Raw genomic sequence first — 20,915 nt, 5'->3', positions numbered from 1 at the left:
CATTTTAAGTGTGTAGTTCAGCGGCATTAACCACGTTCACATTTTTGTGCAACCATCACCACCCTCTGTTACCAAACCTGAAGTGAGTTTGCTCACCTGTTGCACAGCAAGCCAATCTCTGACACCGGGGGTCGTGGAAGAAAGTAGGAACTTTATTTTTGCCCAGCACTGAGCAAGGAGAGAGGGCAGCTAACGCTGAAATCCCAAACTCCCAAAAAACCTAAAAGGAAGGGTTTTTATTTGGGGCTTTAGGTAGGGGAGGGGGAGCATATGGCCTTGCTGGTCGGAGCTTTCCCACCAGCCTTTGGCCTTGAGACTACTTGCAGACAGGAGGGAGCTCATGACCTTGCTGGTCAGCAGCTTTCCCATCAGCCCGTATCTCTTTGTGGGAGGAGATAGTCCAGGTGCTTGTCCTTGATGGTGTCTGTCTCCATGGAGAATAGTGGATTCTGGAGCCAGGAAGCCAGAGAGCAAGCAGGGAATGGGTGTTTTGCTTTTAACCCCATATATGCTGGGTTTAATGTGGGGAAACTGATACCAGGGTCGGCATCACATCCATCTCCAGAACTTTTTCATCATCATCTCCAACTGAAACTCTGTGGCCACTTAGGAATAACTTCCCGTCCACCCACCCCTAGCTTCAGGTAACCACTATTCTACTTTCTGTCTCTAAAAACTTGCCTATTCTAGGACCCTCATTGAGTGGAATCATACAATATTTGTTCTTTTGTGCCTGGCTTATTTAATTTAGCATATTGTCTCCAAGGTTCATCCATGTGGTAGCAGGTGTCAGAATTTCATTCCTTTTTAGGGCTACATAATATTCCATTGTATGCAGATACCACATTTGTTCATCCATTCATCTGTCAATAGACCCTTGGGTTACTTCCATCTTTTTTTTAACTGAGGTATAGTTAAGATATAGCATTATATTAGTTTCAGGTATACAACATAATGATTCAATATTTGCATATATTGTGAAATGATGGCCACAAGAGACTAGTTAACATCTGTCACCATATAAAGTTACAAAAATTTCTTTTTCTGATGAGAACTGGTTGCTTCTACCTTTGGCTATTGTGAATAATGCTGTTATGAATATGCTGTTATTGTATGAGTGTACAAATCTCTCGTTGAGTCCCTGATTTCACTTCTTTTGGGTATATACCCAGAAGTGGAATTGCTGGATCATATGGTGAGTCTATATTTAACTTTTTGAGGACCCACTATCCTATTTGCCATAACCACCCCACCTTTTCCCATTCCAACCAATGGTGCACAAAGGCTCCAATTTCTCCACATCCTCACCAACATCTGTTGTTTTGATTGTTGCCGTCCTAATGGATGTGAGGTGGTACCTCATTGTAAGCAACCAGTTTTAAAAATCAGCTATATAGGTCAAGATGAAGTTTTATTTCATAAGGTCATAAAATCCATATTCAAATCACTTGTTATAGAGACCAGAAAAAGGAAGGTCCCAGAGAACAGGTGTGCTGTTTATCCATCGGGAAAAAAAAGTGAAGAAGCAAGTGATGAGAGCACAGCTGTAGCTGTTCACTGTTCGTGCCTGACAGTGATGTGCAGGAAGCACGCAGGAGTCCCATGCAGACACCAGGTGACAGTTCCGATCCACACGGGCCGCTCGCTGCCCCTGATGTCCTGCCATCGCTGCAGAGGGGCAGAATGCAGTTTGCCCATTTCTTAGCTTAGGAACACAACCTTTTTCCTTGGCACTCTTTGCGGGGTCCCTTCACTGATCACCACGCAGTGCCCCCTCTCTCCTAAGAGCCCATCTGTTTATGGGACTCCTCCCCTCCATCAGAGCATCCTCGGGTATGTGTGGTGTGACGGTCCTGCGCCTCTCTCAGGACTGGGGTTTGTCTCCCCTGACCCGATTTTCTTCTCTCCTTGTCCTTGAAGACAGGAATGTCTTTGTTTTTCAATTATAATCATTGCTGGCCGAGCCCTGGGAAACCAGTATAGACGGCCTGTGTAGACATGGGTCAGATGAGCAACGCGGATGTGATGGTGGAGAAACTGCCCTTGCTTTCACAGATGCTAGTCTGGCGGATTGCCGAGATCTGATGGGCAAGACAGCCCTTATGTGGGGAAACCCAGACTGGCAGGGGTGGCAGGGCTGGGCCCCTGAGGAGGGGCAGAAAGGGGTCAACGTTGACCTTGGGGGAAGGGAAGGTATCTCTTATCCCTCCTGTGCAGGGAGAGGGGCATGGCCCCCAGAGATAGCTCACAGAGTGACTGGGGGCAGAGGTGCGGGGGGAGCCTTGAGGGGCCTAGGTGACTATGGTGTTCTAGGCAAATCAGCTTGTCTGTGTGAGGTTTGTGAGGTGGTGGTGGTGAGGGCTATGGCAGGAGAAGAGCTGGGCACATTTGGCTAGTTTCCTACATTCTCCTTCTCTTTCCTTTCAGGTTCCTGGGAGAAGCCAAGGTCCCACTCCGGGAGGTCCTTGCCACCCCCAGTCTGTCTGCCAGCTTCAATGCCCCCCTGCTGGACACCAAGAAGCAGCCCACAGGGGTAAGTGCCCATCGGGCATTTGCATCAAGCCAGTGTCTGGTCTGAGGCCTTGCCTTTCTGACCCTGGATGTGTGTCATGGTCCAGCTCCCAGTAGAGCTCTCCCTGGCCAGGGCTTGAGGTGCTGGGGAGGGGCGCTGGGGTAGAAGAGATGGGAACGGAGGGGAGGGAGCCTCACTTGCTGGGCTCAAGTCAGTGTTGTCTCACCCCAGATTGGCCTGCCCGGGGGTCCACTCCTGCCCTGGAGGGAGGCATGGTCACCTCCTGGAACTGGTTTTTCACTGGAAACCCAATGTCTTCCCAAGCTTCTGGGGCAGCCTTGGTCATGGCTCCCCCAACATCCCTGGCAGCCCTCTCTTACTACCCTGCCTTCTTCTCCAGATCCGGACTGACGCATCCGGGTCACAGATCACAAGGGAAGGGAGACAGACATCCCTCTCCCCTGCCCACTCGGACCTGTCGGACCCCATTCCTGTCCTCCTTTGTCCTTCCTGCCCCTCCCCCAGCCTTCCCAGTGCTCTCCCAGTCCTCGCAGGCAATTCCCAGCCCTCATCTCTGGCCTCCTGTTATTTTTAGTGATCTAAATATACCCACAGGGTTCTTTCTTCCTGGCTTAGTAGAATTCTTGACCTTCCCTCTGGGTCAGCCACACCTCCCAGGATGCACTGGAGGAACTATCGATTTGGAAATATTTCCTCCCAGTGGGGCCCTGGGGGATTCTGGGCTGAGTTCTCTCAGACAGAGTGGGGCTACCTTGCTCGGTGGAGTGTGTGTGTGTGTCTGAGGTTGGGGGCCTTTGGCTAGCTTCGTGTCAGGAAGTGGTCAGTCTGGCCAGAGCTCTGGGAACCATTACTGGGTACTGAGAGCTAGAGAAAGAGAATGACTGACTGGAGTCACACAGTGAATTGTTGTCCAAATGGGGACACGAATCAGGGGATGCATCTCCTATACTCTCAGGTGGAAGGGACTTGAACGGATTCCTGGTTCGCTGCTCTTTTATGTTGGAATTTTCTCCTGATGCGTCTTAGGCCAGTGATGGCTGAGATGCTTCATTGATGGAGAGATGCCACTTGCCAGGAAAGTCTGCTCCTTTCTCAGACAGTGCTCACTGGTAGAACATTCTGGTTCAGTGCAGTATTCACCCAGCCTGTCTCCATCACCTCCTGAATCCCCTCTTGTCCTCCCTTTGAACTCTCCAGTCCCCTAATGCTCCCTATAGTGAGAAAGGACTCCAAGGACTTCTGGAACTGTTATGGAAACCCGAGTGGGTTCCCTCTTGGTGAGTTAAATCAGACTCTCCAGCAGAAGTAGTTGTCACACAAAGTAAAGTATATTTGCAGCAAATAGGAGACCATGAGGAATCATTTCCAAAGTCATGGAATTCCCGAACAAGGAGAAGCAGGGACATTTATTTCGGATGGGGAATGAATATTCAAAAAGGAGAGGTGGGTTATTCGCTTGCACAGGCTCAGCTGGAGAACATGCTTCCACATACACTGCAGGTCATGGCAATAAGGCCCAAGCTCCTCCTGGAGAGATCTTAGCATTAAAAATAAGGCAAAGGTCAAACGCGTAGTTCTTGTGGTGAAGCTTGGTCTGGTTCAGGATGGTTGGTGACTGCATCTCATTAACATGACAACAGGAAAAAGAACAATTTGGAAAAACAGTTAAAATATCCAAACCCACCCTTGAGTTCCTCCAAGTAACTAGTTGGTGACAATTGAGTTAGAGGATCTGCTCGCTGTGTCTCCATCGCATCTCAGGGATGGGCTACCTCCTTTGCTGTATATTGGGCCCCAGTGCTTCCAACCAGTTTCTAGCTTCCTGGCCAAGCTGCTCAAACATCTCTCCGCTACAGCCCTATATGCATCCATGACGCTGCTGTTTCCTGCAAGTTCTCCTGCGCTTGCTCCCCTCCAAGTTCAGAGGCCCATCCAGCCCCTGAGACACCTGGTCCTTGTCCCTGGGGCTGAGCCAGGCAGGTGACCATCTCCTATGCCTCGTCTCTCCTCCTCTCTCTCTGTTCCCACTCTCTGGCTGCACTTCCTGCTCACCAGCTGGGAATCTGCTGCCTTCTCTTCCCCAGGTTGGTACCCCTGGCTGTCTGCGGAGCTTGCCAAGCCTTCACCAACCATGCCTCCAAGAAGGGGGTGTGAGGGCCAGAAGGTGGTGGATGGGAGAGGAGGGCTGGGCCCTGCTTGGTTTAGCCTGGGGCTGAGCACCAGCTGGGAGAGGTGGGGTATGTTAGGTTCCTGGACCCAATTCCAAAGTGTGTGTGTATGTTTAGTCTTCCCTACACCAACAAACAGTGCTCTGGACACCAGCCGGGTGGCCTACAATTCAACTCAATTCTGACTATCTACTTGGAGAAAGCATCAGATTCCATAGGTTAAGGGTTCAGTCCTATAAGACCTCCCCGTCCCCAGACACTAGTCGAAAGCCCAGGCTGTTACCTGTGCTTCTGGCCGACTGGCTATAAGTCAGAGGTTCCCAGGACCTCTTCCTCAGGTTCGATTAATTTGCTAGAGCAGCTCACAGAACTCAGGCAAACATTTTACTTACTAGATTATTGGTTTATCTTAAAAAGATCTAACTCAGGAACAGCCAGAGGGAAAAGATACACAGGGCAAAGTATGGGGAAGGGGCACACAGCTTCCGTGCCCTCTGAGTGCTCTACTCTCCCCTAGTCTCTGTGTGTTCACCAACCCAGAAGCCGCCAGAACTGTCCTTTTTTTTTACAGAGGTTTCATTGCATAGGCATGATTGATTAGATCATTGGCCATTGGTGATTGATTCAACCTCCAGCCCCTCTCCCCTCCCAGGAGGTTGGGGGTGGGACAGAAGTTCCAACCCTCCCATCACACAGCTGGTTCTCCTGGCAACCAGCCCCCCTCCTTAGGTGGGTCCAAAAGTCACCTCATTAACATAATATGAGAAACCTTTGTCACTCTCAGCACTTAGGAAATTCCAAGGGTTTTGGGAGCTCTAAGCCAGGAACTGTGAATGAAGACCAAATATTACACGAGAAATATATTTTAGTCATCTGAATGACCAAATATATATTTCTTAGAAATCACAATGTCCATGGGGCCTCCCCTCTGCTGGCTAGGAGCAGTTCTGGCCCGTGTGTGTGGGGAGGGCAGTCTGGGAGCATCTTCTGGTCTCTGTGGTAGCACTAAGGTACAGTGCAGCCCAAGGGAGGTCCCAAGACCCTCTGAGCTGGGGCTTCCCCCGTGGGACCTGGGCCGGTTGCACTGCAGTGGGAGGCACAGAGAACGGGGGATGTGCTCAGAAGGGACAGAGAGCCCCATCAGAAGCCAAGCATTATCACTGGCTGTTCACTGAGGCCGATTTCTGGGTTGGGCCCAGTGGGCAGAGCATGCCAGGTGTCCCCGATTGGTTGTGGCTCAGATTGCCTCAGAGGGCAAAGGAACCTGCTGATGGAGTGACGGGAGCGCAGACAGGGCCTGTGGGATCCTTAGAAAGCCCTGGAAGGACAGAGGGGACGAGGAGGGGCCGGGAGAGGCCACGAGGGAGGCCCTGCTGCAGGCTGGGCTGTGCCTGGACTCCACTTGCCTGTCCCTCAGTATTCTTGCCCGAGTCCCTTCTGATACGGCCGTGTGCCCTGAGAAGACGCCAGATCTATCCTCAGACAGCTTCTAACTGAAGGGGAAACCCTGACCCCTGTCCTGGAGGAGAAAAGCAACACATGGAGGAAAGAAGTAACATACCCGCAAAAGTATTTTGAGAGCGGCTTGCTAATGAGGGGACGGATACACCAGGAAAACTGTGTCGGAATTGCCTCAGCCTTAAAAGCCAGAGTCAGCTCAGAAAGAGAAACTGGCTGGGTGACAGGAACACATGACACCCAGGGGTGTGGACCAGCAGGGCACTGAGTGTTGGGAGCAGGGACTGGAGGTGGGCAGACACAGAGCTCCGGTGAACCCTGGAGTTTTCCTCTAGCGGTTTGAAAATGCCGCCAGCCCCCGGACCTCAGCTCAGGACCACGTCTCACCCTCTGCCAGCTGCTGGGCATTGTCTGAGGGGAAGGTAAATATTAAGACCCAGGCACCTACAGGACTTTCCTGTCCACCCATGAAGTGTGTAGCCAGCCCTGGTGGTCTAGTGGTTAAGATTGGGTGCTCTCACCCTTGGGGCCCTAGGTTCATTTCCGGGTCAGGGAACCACACCACCCATCTGGTCGTCATACTGTGGTGGCTGCCTGTTGCTGTGATAATGAAAGCTGTGCCACTGGTATTTCAAATACCAGCAGGGTCAGCCATGGTGGACAGGTTTCAGTGGAGCTTCTGGACTAAAACAGACAAGGAAGAAGGACCTGGCCACCCACTTGCGAAAAAATTTGCCCTGAGAACTCTTATGAACAGCAGTGGAACATTGTCTGATACAGCATCAGGAGGTGAGAGGATGGTGCAAAAAGGCTGGGCAGGGTTCTGCTCTGCTGTACACAGGGCTGCTAGGGGTTGGAATCGACTGGCAGCGCAAACAACAATGTGAAGTGTGTGTCAGGGCAGGTGCCAGTGGGATGGTCTAGGGTTTGCTCCTGCTAAGCTCAGCGTTAGAAAGCTGTGGCCCAGGAAGTAGGCAGCAAGCAATGCAGCTGAGCGTGGTGGGGTGGGTGAAGGTCCCCGGGGCCTGGCCATATAACCTGTAGGAGGATCTGATAAGGTTGCCCCCTATCTTTGCCTTTGGTTTCCTGGGCCCTAGGCTGGGGACCAGATCGGACCTGCCAGAATTCTGTGATATTGCTGACAGTGACCTCAAGATAGCAGACCTGGGTGACTGAGGTTACCTGCTCCAGGGCAGTGTGTTCTGGTGGACACTGACTGATTGATAATGGTCTTGTGATAGGATGTCTTCATGCTGGTGCTGGTGCTGGGGACCTGAGGAATGGGGCTGTCATGTGGGTATCGTGATGTGGACGGTCTTAAAGAGGGCCCTCCTGAGGGCTGCAGGCCAAAGTCATGTGGTCTGGGAGAGCATGGAGCTTGCATCCATCCCACAGGAAGAAACTCTCAGCTCTGGTTATGTCTGGAGAAGGGGACAGGCCATGAGGTCACGGTGAGGGCAGGAGGGCCTGACCCTGAGTGGGGCCCACAGACATGCCCCCTTTCCTTTAGATCCCCAGTAGAGCTAGGGGTCTCCAGTATTAACCACCCCTGGGCTTGAAGCAGTGGACCTTGGAGACTGCCCCCTGGTGGCCAGATCTGTTCTAGATCCTGGGTTCTAGGTCCTCTGAGCTGCCTGGAATGTTCCTTGGGTCTTTGATGGGCATGTAAAAGATGGAGCTGGCTCAGTGCTGGATGTCTGTTGAAGCACCTGGAGCCACCAGCTTGTTGCCAATTCTTCTGGAGCTTGGTGTGCTGCCCTAAGGGTGGAGGTACCTGATGCTCAGGAAACCCCAGGGAGGGCTGCCTTGGTGGTCTTGGGATTCTGTGGCTGCTGCTCCTTCTTGCTTCTCCCAGAGGGCTGCTCCTGAGCCCTCATGCTCAGGTGCTGGCACCCAGGCCATGACATGGGCCAGTTATACTCTTGTGGCCCCACCTCTGCACAGAGCACAGAGATGGTGTGCCAGAAGCCCCCAGGTGGTGTGGAGGGGATGGCTAGGCAGGGCGAGCCCTGAGAAATAGGAAGAGGTGTTCTTCAAGGGGATCTGAACTCAGGGTCAGAAGACCTCAGTCACTGAGTGTTAGAAGAACTTGGGGCTGAAGGGCAGCCAAACTGTGCCCCTTTCAGATTTTTGCTCAACTCTCTCCTCACTGAGGTCCACTCAGACCACCTGATCTAACACTGCAATCTGCACCCACCCTGCTCCCCTGATCCCATTTTCCCTGGTTTAGTTTTTCTTTTCTTTCTGACATACTGTATAATTTATGTATTTATTTTGTTGATTATGTATTGTCTGTCTCCTCTGCCAAGATGTCGGCTCCTTGGGGCCAGGAACTTTTGCTTTATTTATGGAAATATCCCAGTATCTTGAGTGCTTGGCCCCTTGCAGGTACTCGATACATATTTGTGGAGGGGATGAATAAGCGAATTAATGCATGAATGGGGCAGGCCAGATGTGTCAGGTGGGCCCCCACTCCCATCTTTCAGATGCATCCCACACAGGGCCAGCCTCATGGGCAGCCAGGGCTGTGCTTGGTTTCATTCTCTGCTGTTGCCATCTTGAAATTCTTAATAAACTTTTAACAAGGGGCCCATATTTTCATTTTGCCCTGGGCCTGCAAACTCTACGGCTGGTCCCGATCTCGCTTTACTCCTGGAGGGTGGGAATCAGCACGAGTCGGTGGGGGCCTTTGTTTGTCTCTGCTGAGTGAGATTCCTGTGGTTACAGCAGAAGCAGAGTTCTCAGACGTTTTTAACTTTTATTTCAAAATAATTTAAGATTCAGCGAAAAGGTGCAAGAACACTATAAAGAATATTTTGTCCTAAACCATTTGAGACTTAATTGCCAACCTCTTGGCCCATCACTGAATTTAGCGTCTTTCCTCTGCTTAAGGACTTTCTCCTACATAACAACACAATCTTAAAAATGAGGAAATTAACGTTGATCCAGCACAACCATATGATCCACAGACCCCCATTCAAGTTTCATACATTTTTTCAACAGTGTCCATTACAGCATTAAGGATCATGTGTTGTTTTAGTTGTTTTGTCTCTTTGTCTCCTTGCCTTTGGGAGAATTCCTCTCAGTCTTTCTTTGACTTCTATAACCTTGCGACCTTGACACTTTTGGGAATACAGGCCGGTTGTTTTGCAGAGTGTCCCCCAGTTTGGGTTTGCCTGATGTTTCCTGGTGATTAGACTTAAGCTGTGCACCTGTGGGAATAGAACACAGCGATGCTGTGCTGCCCTCATCGTAACCTAGGGTGCGTGGTTCTGATTTGTTTCCTTACTGTGCTGTTAGCCTTGATCCTTTGGTTAATTTAGCATTTGGTGGGTTTCTCCGTTCATCACAAATCCGGTCCCCTTTCTAATAAGTAAGAATTGTGTGGGAAGGTACTTTGTGACTCTGTAAATGCCCTGTTCCTCACCCAACTTTTACTCAGCAGTTTTAACACCATTGCTGCTTCTTGGCTGGGTTAATCATTGCTTTGATGGTTGTTAAATGGTGATATCCTAAATCAATTATTTTTTTCTGCATCAGTCAGCTGGCGTTCCACTGCAAGGAAAAGCGTCTTCCTGTCCTGTTTCTTTATTTCCATGTGGATTCATGTATTCCTACTTTATTCAATGGTTTAATCTGTTACTATCATTATTTATTTTCTTGTTTAAATTGTCCCAGATTTTGCCGGTGGGAGCCCACGAAAGCAGCCTTCTCTGTCCTTTTGACATGTCTCTGTCCTTCTTTGAGTAGTTCCTTGTTTTCTGGCATAAAAAGATATTCCAGGGTCGTCTTCTACTTTCTCTGGCCTAAACCTGGAATCAGTTATTGCTCCAAAGAGCCCAAATTGCCTTTGGATGGAGTGGAGGGAAGATGCCCAGGCCCTCCGCAGAGCTGAACCGGTGTCTCCGGAGGTGGGCGTGGCTGTGGGCGGGTCTGGGCATCGGCCCGGAGGCTGTTCTCCGTTCTTGGGGTTGCAGGAGCGCAGCGTGCGGGCCGCGCGGGCTGCTCAAGTGGCGACACCTGGTGGTAGCTCAGGACCTTGCGTAGCTGTCAGGGCAAAGCCTCGGATCCGGGACTCGGAGGGTCTCATTGCCTCGTCTGCTTCCTGCCTGGTCTCTGCGATGATGCGTAGCTGCCTGGGGCCTCCTTCCTCAGCTTCTGAGCCCCACCTTCACCGCGCCCTCCCTTCCCTTAGCCTGGCTGCCCTTGCCCAGGCCCCAGTGCGCGAGGTTCAAGCCCAGATCTGGATACACTTATGTCCTTCAGCCCCTTCTGTCTCAGGACCAAGATTCACTCCAGGAGTCTCTGGACATTCCCAGTATGTCTCAGTGGAGGTATATATATGTCTAGTGAATTATGCCGAGCTGCTCAGAGGATGATATGCATCATTAACAATTATGTTTATAATGGGTTCATCAAAACCTGGGGAGATGCTTATTGTCTGACATTAAGTAAAAGAAGAGCATTTATATACAGCAGAGCAGTACACTATTCCTTTAAAAAGATTGGAGAGAATTATACCAAAATGTGAATAGTGGTGGAATTATGGCAATTTGTTTTCCTTTTTTTTTTTATGAGGAAGATTTGCCCTCAGCTAACATCTGTGCCAGTCTTCCTCTATTTTGTATGTGGGACACAGCCACAGCGTGGCTTGATGAGCGTGTGTATGTCTGTGCCCAGGATCTGAACCCGCAAACCCCCAGCTGCTGAAGTGGAGTGCACGAACTTAACCACTATGCCACTGGGCTGGCCTGTCTTTAAAGTTTTTATACTTTCCAAACATTCTTTTTATTTTTTTTTTGATGAAGATTAGCCCTGAGCTAACGTATGCTGCCAATCCTCCTCTTTTTTGCTGAGGAAGACTGGCCCTGAGCTAACATCAGTGCTCATCTTCCTCTACTTTCTATGTGGGACGCTTGCCACAGCACAGCTTGCCAAGCGGTGCCATGTTCGCACCCAGGATCCAAACCGGCAAACCCTCGGCTGCCGAAGTGGAGCGTGCGAACTTAACCGCTGCACCACCGGGCCGGTCCCCAAACATTCTTAAATAAAGCATTTATTACTTTGATTGATAAAAAGCCTACCCCAGGAGGCATGCTGGACCTGTGGTACTGGGGAACCCTGGACCGGGGCCCCACGCGCCTAGTTGCTGTGAGGCTGGACCTTTTCTTCGGGCGCAGGGGCCCCTTTGAACAGTACAGGACTCCTGGGGGGTCAGGAGGGCTGGGAGCACAAGGCAGCCTTACCCTGTCCACGTGGATGGTGTGACCAGTCACTCTCGGCTGGTCAAAGCTGGAACAGGTGGGGTGAGATGGGAGATGGGGTCCTTCTGGGAGGTCAGAGGGTCAGAAAGGCGAGTGGTACCCTGAGACCCTCTCAGTGCTAGCTGGGGCCCGAGCAGAGGGAGGCTGAGCTGTCTGTGGAGAAACAGGGGAAGGCCCTTGGCTGAGCAGAGTGGCCAAGGAGGCTTTTTCCTGAAGGCGGGTCTAGGCTGAGGGTTGAAAAATCCTGCAGGAGAGCTTCAATGGCTGATTCATTTATAGAAGCTTACTGTGTGCTCTATCAACTAATTTTATCCTCATTTGACCCTATGAAGAAGGTGCTATTGCTATTACTGCTCCTGTTTTACAGATGAGGAAACTGAGGCACAGAGAGGTTACAGATCTTGCCCAAGGTTGCACAGCTTCTGAGTGGTAGAACTTGACTCCAGATTCTGCACTCTTAACCACCTGACTATGCTGATGGGCCCCTGGGGTGGCTTTGCCACAGTTTCCTGCAAACCTGACCCCTGTCAGAGCCATCTTCCTCGGTGGAGGCATAAAAGGAACAGGAGGGATGCTGGAGGGCGGTGGCCCCAGGCCAATGTGCTGACCTGCTGCGCTCTCCCTCCCACCTCTTCCAGGCCTCGCTGGTCCTGCAGGTGTCCTACACGCCGCTCCCTGGAGCTGTGCCCCTGTTCCCACCCTCTGTGCCGCTGGAACCCTCCCCGACTCTGCCCGATGTGGATATGCTGGCTGGTGAGGAGCTCCCTTGCCCCGGCAGGGATGGAGGAAGAAGCCCAGCCGTGGTGCCCGAGCCTGGGGTTGGGGTGCCTTTCCCAGGCTGGGGGCTATGCAGGCCTCAGAAGGGAGGACATGGGTGGCTGGGTGGGGAGTGTTGAGAGCTGACCTCTGCCTTATAGAAAGAAGGGGCGGAGGGCATGCTCCCCTGGGTGCCGCTGGGATTCCTGTGAGGGTGCCCTCCCCGCCCAGCTGTCCAGGGGAGGGGCTGTGCCCCGGCTCGGGCCCCACACTGTGCAGCTCCAGATGGGGGACAGCTGTAGGGAGCATGCCTGTGCTAGGATAGGGTCTGGCCTATGTGATACTTGGGGCTCCACCCACTCCCCAGAGCTGAATGCTTCCCTGCCCTGGCACCCAGCAGGCCTTCGGTGATGGCATGTGACAAATGAGCTGGGTTTTCCTTGAAAGAGCCCTGGGTTGAAGTCAGAGGACATGCGTTCCAGTCTTGCCTTTGACACCAAGTAGCTGTGTGCCTTTGGGCCAGCTACTCTCTCTCTCTGGGCATACAGTTTCTCATTTGTGAAATGAGCAGACTGAATTAGCAAGTCCCAAAGTTTCCTCAGCTCTCTTCACTCACCTCTGCTGGCCTTGTCAAGCAAGGACCCAGCTCAGGGTGGCCGGCTTGGCAGTGGGGGGCCTGGGCGTGGAAGCTGGCGAGGCCTCTGTGGGGTCCAGCCTGCTGGGGTGGGCAGGAAGCTATGCAGATGGGCCAGATGAGGACTTGCCCAGGGGAAAGATTCTAGAGTTTCTCTCATGGTGAAGGGAGCTAGAGACCAACACAGCGTTAAACCCAGCAACCCCGGTCTCGGGTGCCCTAGGCCTGCCCTGGAGCCCGGCCCTGCGTGGGGCTCTTAGTGAGGGAGGTAAGCAGGGCCCAGCATGCGGAGCTTGGCACCGTCTGAGCTTGGAGGTGGGGAGATCGCTCTGGACTGGGGTGTAGGTTGACGGGGGCCAGATGGGGTGCTCCTGATGACAGAGGGTGTGGAGGGCCCCGAATGTTCTGGGACCACTTTTGGGGTAGATTTGACAGTTAGATTTGGGCCACAGAGAGAAGGCTCCTAGAGGTGACCAGTTCCCAGTCCTGCCTGGAAGGTGGTGCAGAGGGACAGTCACCAATAGACGTGGCAACTGTTTCTGAGCTTTGTGCCAGGCTGGGGCCGGGGGAGAGCAGGGTTGGGCTGGGGGTGCCCTAGGCAGGCTTCCTCACCCCGCTCCCTCCTCCCCTCCTGGGGCTGTGCTCCGCCACGTGCCAGGTGGGGGACAGAGCCGGGCCGAGACTTGGTCCCTGCTCAGTGACAGCACCGTGGACACGAGATACTCTGGAAAGAAGTGGCAGGCCCCCACGGGTGAGACACGGGCCAGGCTGTCCCGATCCTACCACTCGTAACCAGCTCACTTGCCACCATCGTCAGCTCATGAGAGGGGGACGAGGTGGCCAGAAGGGCTCGTCCTGCAGGGCGTGGTGGGGAGGGCTAGGGCCATTCTCTTTCCTTCCTCTGGACTAACTGGACTGACCGCCCTCAAATTTCAGCTGTTGGAAACTTCTTTCCTTTCTCCCTCATCCATCCTGGCTCACCGGTGGGAAAGGGGAGGGGTAGGGGAGATGGGTGGTGGGTCTCTGGATCCTCCGTCGGCTGGGTGGGGTCTCAAGGGCAGGGCCAGAGGGATCCAGCCCTCATTAGCACCCTCTCCTCCCAGATACAGGAGGAGAGGAGGACACCGAGGACCAGGGGCTCACGGGAGATGAGGCAGAGCCATTCTTGGATCAGAACGGAGCCCCAGGACCCGGGGCTCCCACCACCCCGAAGAAGCCACCTTCCCATCCTCCCCCCTACCATCCTGGGGGGAAAAGGAAGAGAAGCACGCCTGCGCCCAGAAAGCTGCTTTCGGATAAACCACAGGACTTCCAGGTGATGCACCGACTCCTGACCACAGTCCCTCCTTTAGCCATCAGCAGCCTCGAGGGCCGGTGCCTGCCTGTCTCTCCAGCCTCATGGAAGATCCTAAGGGCTCTCCTTGGTGGGAGCCTGCTTTCCGTGGGCACTGGGCAGATGCTAACTGGGGAGTTCATGTATTAGGGCCTCAGAACAAGCCTCTTCCCAGCCCAGGGTTTTGCTCTTAAAAAGAAAAAAGAAGTCACTGCAGAGATCCAGCATATCTTTACCTGTGTCATCTGTTTTCCTATCCAGAGTTGGTCTAGCCAGCTGGCTCCTTGCTATTCAAAGTGTGGTCCTTGGACCACCTGCGTGAGCATCATCTGGAAGCTTGTTAGAAATGCAGGATCTTGGGCCTACCCCAGACCTGCTGAATTGGAATGAGTGTTTGAACAGGATCCCCAGATCTAAGAAGCCCTGTCTAGCTGTCTTTCTCCCTCTCTCCATTCCCCTACTTATAGCTATGGATTTTTCTCAGTCATGTGGAATTTGAATTTTTTCAAGCTCTTCACAGAATAAAACTATCAATATTAACCCTTTGACATGTTTTTATCCCAAAATCCATCCCATTTGCCTGTTGATTTTGGTCCTTTGTTTGTTCTTTTTCTTTTGTGCAGAATTTTCCATTTTGATGTAGTTGCATTAGGCGGTCTTTAACTCTTCAGAACTACTTTCAAAGTTCAAAACAGAAAACTCAAATCTTTATTTATTAAGTGTAACAAATTGTAAAAATATATTTCAGTTCTAAATCATGATAATTTAAGGAAAAGTGTCAGCTATAACCACTATGTTTACCCGAAAGACAAAATTCTAATTTATTGTTATTATTATTATTCCCAAGGCATGTTTTTATTGCCTTTTTCCTCCTTAGAAAATTAATATATATTTATTGTAGAAAACTTGGAAAATACAGCACAATGAAGAGAATAAAAATCACTTACCCACCTTCCTATTGTTATTAACAAAATAACATTCTTCTATTTTAGTATGCTGTTTTTTAAAAAGAGTTAATCCATAAAGAAATAACTGTTGATTAGAAATTAGAACCAGTAAATATCTTTTTTCCATGAAACTTGTTTTAATATTTTTAAATTTTATCTTTTTAAAAATATTTTGCCTACATTTAAGAAGCACAGATATTTACGAAACTTCATTTACTTAAAGTTCAATGGAGAAAAGTCTTAATTTATTTCTCAGAATGTGAGAAATCCTTACATCTTATAAAGGATAAAGTGGGGTCATGTCGCCACGTAAGTTTGACCTCTGAGGGAATTGTTAGTAAAGAATGTTCGAGCCACTTCAAAACGTCAGCATCCAGGGTCCGAGGTGGGGATTGTGCCAACGGCTGCATGAAGTGAACCGGGCTGCATCCTTGGCCCAGCTCTGGGATTTAACACTGGTGGCTTATTTGGGGCAGCCTGGCAGCTCTTTTGCAGAACTGTGGGATTTTACAGCTGCAAGGTACCTTGATGGGAAAATATGACTGTTCTTACAATGCTCCTCCTAATTCTTTTTTAATTTCCTTCCCAAGAAGCCAGCAGGGAGGGTGGTCCCCGAGATTTCTGGCTTTCTTTGTGGCGGGGTTGGGGGAGGTGGGTGCCTGACTGTTTTCCCCTTCCTCCTGCTCATGCCCCTTCCTGGCTTTCAGATCAGGGTCCAGGTGATCGAGGGGCGCCAGCTGCCAGGGGTGAACATCAAGCCTGTGGTCAAGGTCACCGTGGCCAGGCAGACCAAACGGACTCGGATCCACAGGGGAAACAGCCCGCTCTTCAACGAGGTGGGAGACACCGCGTTTTAGGGCTGGTAGCTTGGTGGGCCTTCCAGATTGGGAGCACACGGCAGATACCTGGCAATTCTTTCAGTTTTTGTTCATGGCGCTAACTTTGGTTTGAGAGGTGTGCCAGGTCCTGAGTACGTTATCTGAGGAAGTGGAGAGAGGGTTCTAGTTCTTATTCCTGTCCCGGGCTCCTAGTGCTCCACATCCCTGTCTTCCTGTGGGGCCAGCCACCCGCGCTGTCCTGGAGATGACAACCTCTGAGAGGTCAGGGGTGGAACACCCCAGAACTTGTCGAATCCTCAGAGCTCAGGGCCGGGCAGGGCTCACTCCGCACTTTCCGTGTGGACCAGACCTGAAGGCTGTGGGTGTGGCCGACCCTCTTCCCAGCCTGGGGGTCAACAGGCTCTCGTTTATCTTCCTTTTGCCCTGAACCAACAGACTCTCTTCTTCAACGTGTTTGACTCTCCCTCGGAGCTGTTTGACGAGGCCGTCTTTATCACAGTACGTCTCAGGGATCAAGGCATGCTCTGTGGGCCGTGTGTACACACATGCATTCAGTGTGCATGTGTGTGTATATGCATGTAGGGGTGTGAGTGTGAGAGTGTATAGGAGAAGCTTAGGGCCCGGGGCCTGGGTGATGTGGGGAGCTCGCTGCTAAGCTCTGCTGGTCACAGAAGTGCCTTCAGCAGCTCAGATGAGGCAGCAGCCCAGTGGGGAGACCCCCCCGCTGCTCAGCACCCCCAGGTGCCTCAGGCCAGGTCCTGACATCATTCCTGCAGGGGACACTTTGATTTTCCTCTTTTTTTCTTTGTCCACTTGCCTGCTTCTGGCCAAGATTGCCTCTCTCTGAGCCTCAGCTCTTTCTTTTTCTTCCCTCTGAAAGGCAGTATAGTTTGGTGAAAAGCGTGGGCTTTGGAGCCAAACTGTCTGGATTCTAGTCCTGCCTGTGCCATGTAGGGGCTGTGTGAGTCTGTGCAGGTCCTGTAATCTCTCTGAGCCTCTGTTTCTTCATCTCTAGAGTGGGGATCAGAATAGGCTCTACTCAAGGCGTCCCTGTGAGGGTTAACATCGCTCCAGATAATCTCTGGACTAGAGCAAGTGCTAGCTACGCGTGGGCTTTATTATTTGGGTGGGAAGAGCTGTTGGGTTGGGCCCTGTCTGGGGCAACATTTCCTTGTCATTGAGAGTTTTGCTTTGTCTTTCCCTCCAGGTGGTAGACTCCTGTTCGCTCCGGACAGATGCCCTCATCGGGGAGTTCCGGGTAATTAGTTATTCTCTTTGACAGCAGTCAGTTCTCCCTTATCCACGTGAGTGGAGGCTCCGTGGATAATGTGCTCCAGGGGTCCTGTCTATCTTGGTCTGTGTAGGGGAAATAGAATGAAAAGAAAAAAAAGAAAACCAAAATTTTCTCTCAGCCCAGAAATCCTCTTCACAAGGGTAGTAGAGAAAGAAAACACTTTTCTTATTGGAGAGGCGTTAAACCAGACTGTGGTGCACATCACAGGCACTCCACAAAGAGGTTGTAAAGACAGAAAGAAATCTTTCTATGTAGCCAGGCAGATACAACCCATTCCAAACGCGTTCTCCAGATAAACAATGACGAGTCCTCAAGTAAGAGGACTGGACAGCACCCTGGGTCACAAGTTCATCCTAACTTGACCTGGCAATTGGGGTGACCATCTGTGTTAGTTAACTGACTTTCTCCAGGGGAAAAAAACAGAAAACAAGCTTGCATTTTTATGATGGGACGTAGTTTTACAACTTGGAGCAAAGTTAGCTCCTCCCTTCCCACAGAGACTGGGAGAGCCTTGAGAGAGACACAGGGTCAGAGAGCTCACAAAAAGCTTGTTTAGTTTCTAAACAGATCCGCTCAAAGAGGCAGAGAAAGTATTTACATTGACAAGTTTGGCGTGGTAAATGTTCTGACGAAAAGAGAGGGGAGGGAAGTCTCTTCCCTTATTTCCAACAGGGGGGATTCGGCGTCTTATTTTTAATCCGTGTTTGTCCTGACATCTGGGAAGATGGCATGGGAGTTGAGTTTAGGCTGCCATCCTCCTGATCTGACCATCTCGGGCCAGCGTGACACCAGCCCTCTGTGCCTGAGCTCACCCTCTCTCTGGGTTGGGAGTGGGTCCAGATGTGGAGTCCAGGGGATCAGGGTGGGGGGCAGTGGAGAGGGGGAGCCTGCCTCCCTCATTTGTCCCCGACAGTGCAGACGTGAACAGCGCGCTGACGAGAACCGAGAGCTGACTGTGACTCAGCTCGTGGGAAGGCTGGAACAGATCACATCAAGCGAAGGGAGCGAGCAATGGAGACCTTCACGAGTGGTGTTTTGCTGTCATTCTTATTGATTTCCTCATTTTCAAATCTTCAGGCATTTATCACATGGGAAGAAAGGCGACAGACTTATTTGAACATCCTCCTGCTAGCCAAATAAAATATGGCCCTCTTCTCTGGGAAGTAGTCACAAGTCAGAAAACTAAGTCTATTTTCCTGGAGAAGCAGTTTTAAATCTGATTCCTGGGAATGGGTTTGATCCCGAGTTGTTTTGTGACAAATGGGGTCTTGTGTTTTGAGTCTCTAATCTTTGAAACACATTTTTGTTCTGAGAACCCAAAGGTTAAGATAAAAAAATTATTTTCATTTTTTCTAATAGTAAAAGTAATCCATGATTAAAAAAAGGTTTTTAGAGCAGTATTAGGTTCATAACAAAATTGAATGGAAAGTACAGAGTTCCCAGGTACCCTCTGCCCTCACATAATGCACAGCCTCCACCACGGTCAATATACCATGAATCTATGATTGCTTATAGAAAATTATAAGATACAAGAAAGAATAAAAATAAAATCAAAACCACCCAAATCTACCACCCAGAGATAGCGCACTTACCCATTGTTGTATTTACTTTGCTCTTTCTTTTCTGTGCATGGATATGCTTCACCATACTGCAACCAAAATGCACTCTGCTTTCTTCCCATGTTATATCAAATGATGAACGTTTCCACATGTCTCCAAATGTTCTTCAAAACCTCGTTTTTAATGGGATGGTATGATGCACTGTACTTTAACGCTGGGGGCAAGAGTTTGATGTGCGTTTCTTCTGTCTGATTTCAGATGGATGTGGGTACCATCTACAGAGAGCCCCGTGAGTCATATTCTCATCACCTTGGCCATATCTTTGCACTTTGGTTCTGGAGGCTGCTTGGGGACACCCATTTGGGACACTCACCCTTCCTCCTTGGGGGTTTTAGATTTTAGATGTGGAGTTTGGTCTTGGAGGGGAGAGCTGCGGGAATGAAGAGAAGGCAGGCTTTCATCTTCCGGGTAAAACACGTCCTTAAGAAGATCAGTCCCTCAACTGAGTCTCAATTGGCCCAACTGATGCTAAGTCTAGAAGCTCCCAAGCAAGGGTTGCTGGAAACTGGGGTCACCTCAGATAGGGGTGGGTCATCTAGATGACAAGTCCAGGATTTCTCCACAGGCTGGTTTCTGCTCTGGTTTGGTCACTTCCTGAGAAGGAGGAAAATGACCTTGGCATTGGCTTTGCAGCCTTGTATAGGGGTGTCTGTTAACATTTCAGACTCTGACCCTCATGAACATTCAAAGTACCTTTTGATCCTAGAATTTGAGTCCTGCCATTGTGTCCCAGTGGAGGGGTCCTTCATCTCACCCAAATGTAGTCCCCCCTAGGTTCCTGAATGTGAGTGCACACTTGGGTCCTTCCAATCCTGCCATCATCAGTGGAGACTGTCTCTCTTAGGACACGCCTATCTCAGGAAGTGGCTGCTGCTCTCGGACCCTGACGATTTCTCTGCTGGGCCCAAAGGCTACCTGAAAGCAAGCCTTTGTGTGCTGGGGCCTGGAGACGAAGCTCCAGTGAGTCATTTCCCTGGATCCTCCTCACAGCACCTCCACCTGGCAGTGGAGGCCTCAAACAAATAAAGCAACTTTAGTTTTTCTGACTTAAAGGAAAACCTGATACTTACGAGAAATGAGGGACATATGGAAAAGCATAAATGAAAAAGTGAATCACTCATAATTCTACCACTTGTAGAGAGCTGTTATTGTCTTCTTGCATTTCCTCCCAGAAGGATATATATGTGTATTTTTCTTTTTTGCAAAAATGAGGTCTCTCTCTCTACACTGTATTGTAGCCTGAATTTTATCACCTAAGAATATTTCATTTTTATCTTTATAGGTCAGTGAGTAAAGTTATAAGCTGGAGGTGCTAAGAATGAGAAAGGTTGTTTAGACTGGGGAGGGACCAGCATCTTTGTCTGTTTGGGGAGAGGAAGAAAGGTTTGGAATAGTTGTTGTGGGAGAGGACTGAGGGGTTAATTAGATATAAATAGAAGGATTTCTGAGCAGGCACAAGAGCACCCCCTCTGGGTTGGAGACTTTGCGGTACGGCCTCATAGTTCTCAGTGGCCTAGAAGCAGAAGAGAGGTAGGTTGATGGCGGAGGTGTCAGGTGTGGGCAAGACAGGGGTGCTGGAGCCCGGGACTGATGTAGCCAGGGCATCTGGGCATGGCTCCCGGTGCTGGTCCTAGAGCTGATGGGGGAGACACAGTGTAGGGAAGGGCTGGGGAACACGTGTGTATTGAGTGCTTGCTGTGTGCCAGGCTCTGTGTTGTGTGCCTCACTGCATGTGGTGGGGAGGTGGTTGGAGGAGAGCGATAGGTTGGAAGTTGTCTTCAGAGAAGGGTTTCAGTAGTCAAGGTTCTGCTAGAGGATTGGTTCGGAGTGGCTGGAGGTTTGCGATATGGCCATGCCTCTAGCGGCTGTAGGGGAGGGGAGATCAAGGCGCTGTTGGTGGAGGACAAGGAGCTGTGTTGGTGATTGACTTGTCCACATGGATGGTGATTATCTTATGGAAGAATTGGAGATCAATTAGGCAAATGACGAGGCAGGTACTGAGGTCATCAAGGCAAGATGAGCACCTGTCCTTGACTTGGGGGATGACAGCAGTGAGAAGCACATGGATGG

General features: G+C 50.7%; 1 protein-coding gene across 21 annotated transcripts in view; it reads left to right on the top strand.

Annotated features, from left to right (window-relative positions):
- The window catches only part of DYSF (dysferlin), a 209,954-nt gene that overhangs the window by 39,684 nt on the left and 149,355 nt on the right, over window positions 1-20,915 (top strand). For 11 of the 21 annotated variants that reach the window (XM_046661641.1, XM_046661636.1, XM_046661637.1 and 8 more), the window contains exons 4-12: window positions 2,428-2,533; window positions 12,062-12,176; window positions 13,472-13,564; window positions 13,917-14,128; window positions 15,801-15,929; window positions 16,368-16,430; window positions 17,140-17,190; window positions 19,044-19,074; window positions 19,690-19,805. In XM_046661641.1, the coding sequence (XP_046517597.1) occupies window positions 2,428-2,533; window positions 12,062-12,176; window positions 13,472-13,564; window positions 13,917-14,128; window positions 15,801-15,929; window positions 16,368-16,430; window positions 17,140-17,190; window positions 19,044-19,074; window positions 19,690-19,805 (916 nt within the window). The remainder of the gene's footprint in view (window positions 1-2,427; window positions 2,534-12,061; window positions 12,177-13,471; window positions 13,565-13,916; window positions 14,129-15,800; window positions 15,930-16,367; window positions 16,431-17,139; window positions 17,191-19,043; window positions 19,075-19,689; window positions 19,806-20,915) is intronic. The other 10 variants (XM_046661644.1, XM_046661642.1, XM_046661643.1 and 7 more) reach the window with 2 other exon arrangements.

This window comes from Equus quagga, chromosome 5 (assembly GCF_021613505.1).
Source record: "Equus quagga isolate Etosha38 chromosome 5, UCLA_HA_Equagga_1.0, whole genome shotgun sequence".
NCBI lineage: Eukaryota > Metazoa > Chordata > Mammalia > Perissodactyla > Equidae > Equus > Equus quagga.
The sequence above is the reverse complement of the archived record's forward strand: the minus strand, read 5'-3'. Positions and strand labels throughout refer to the sequence as shown.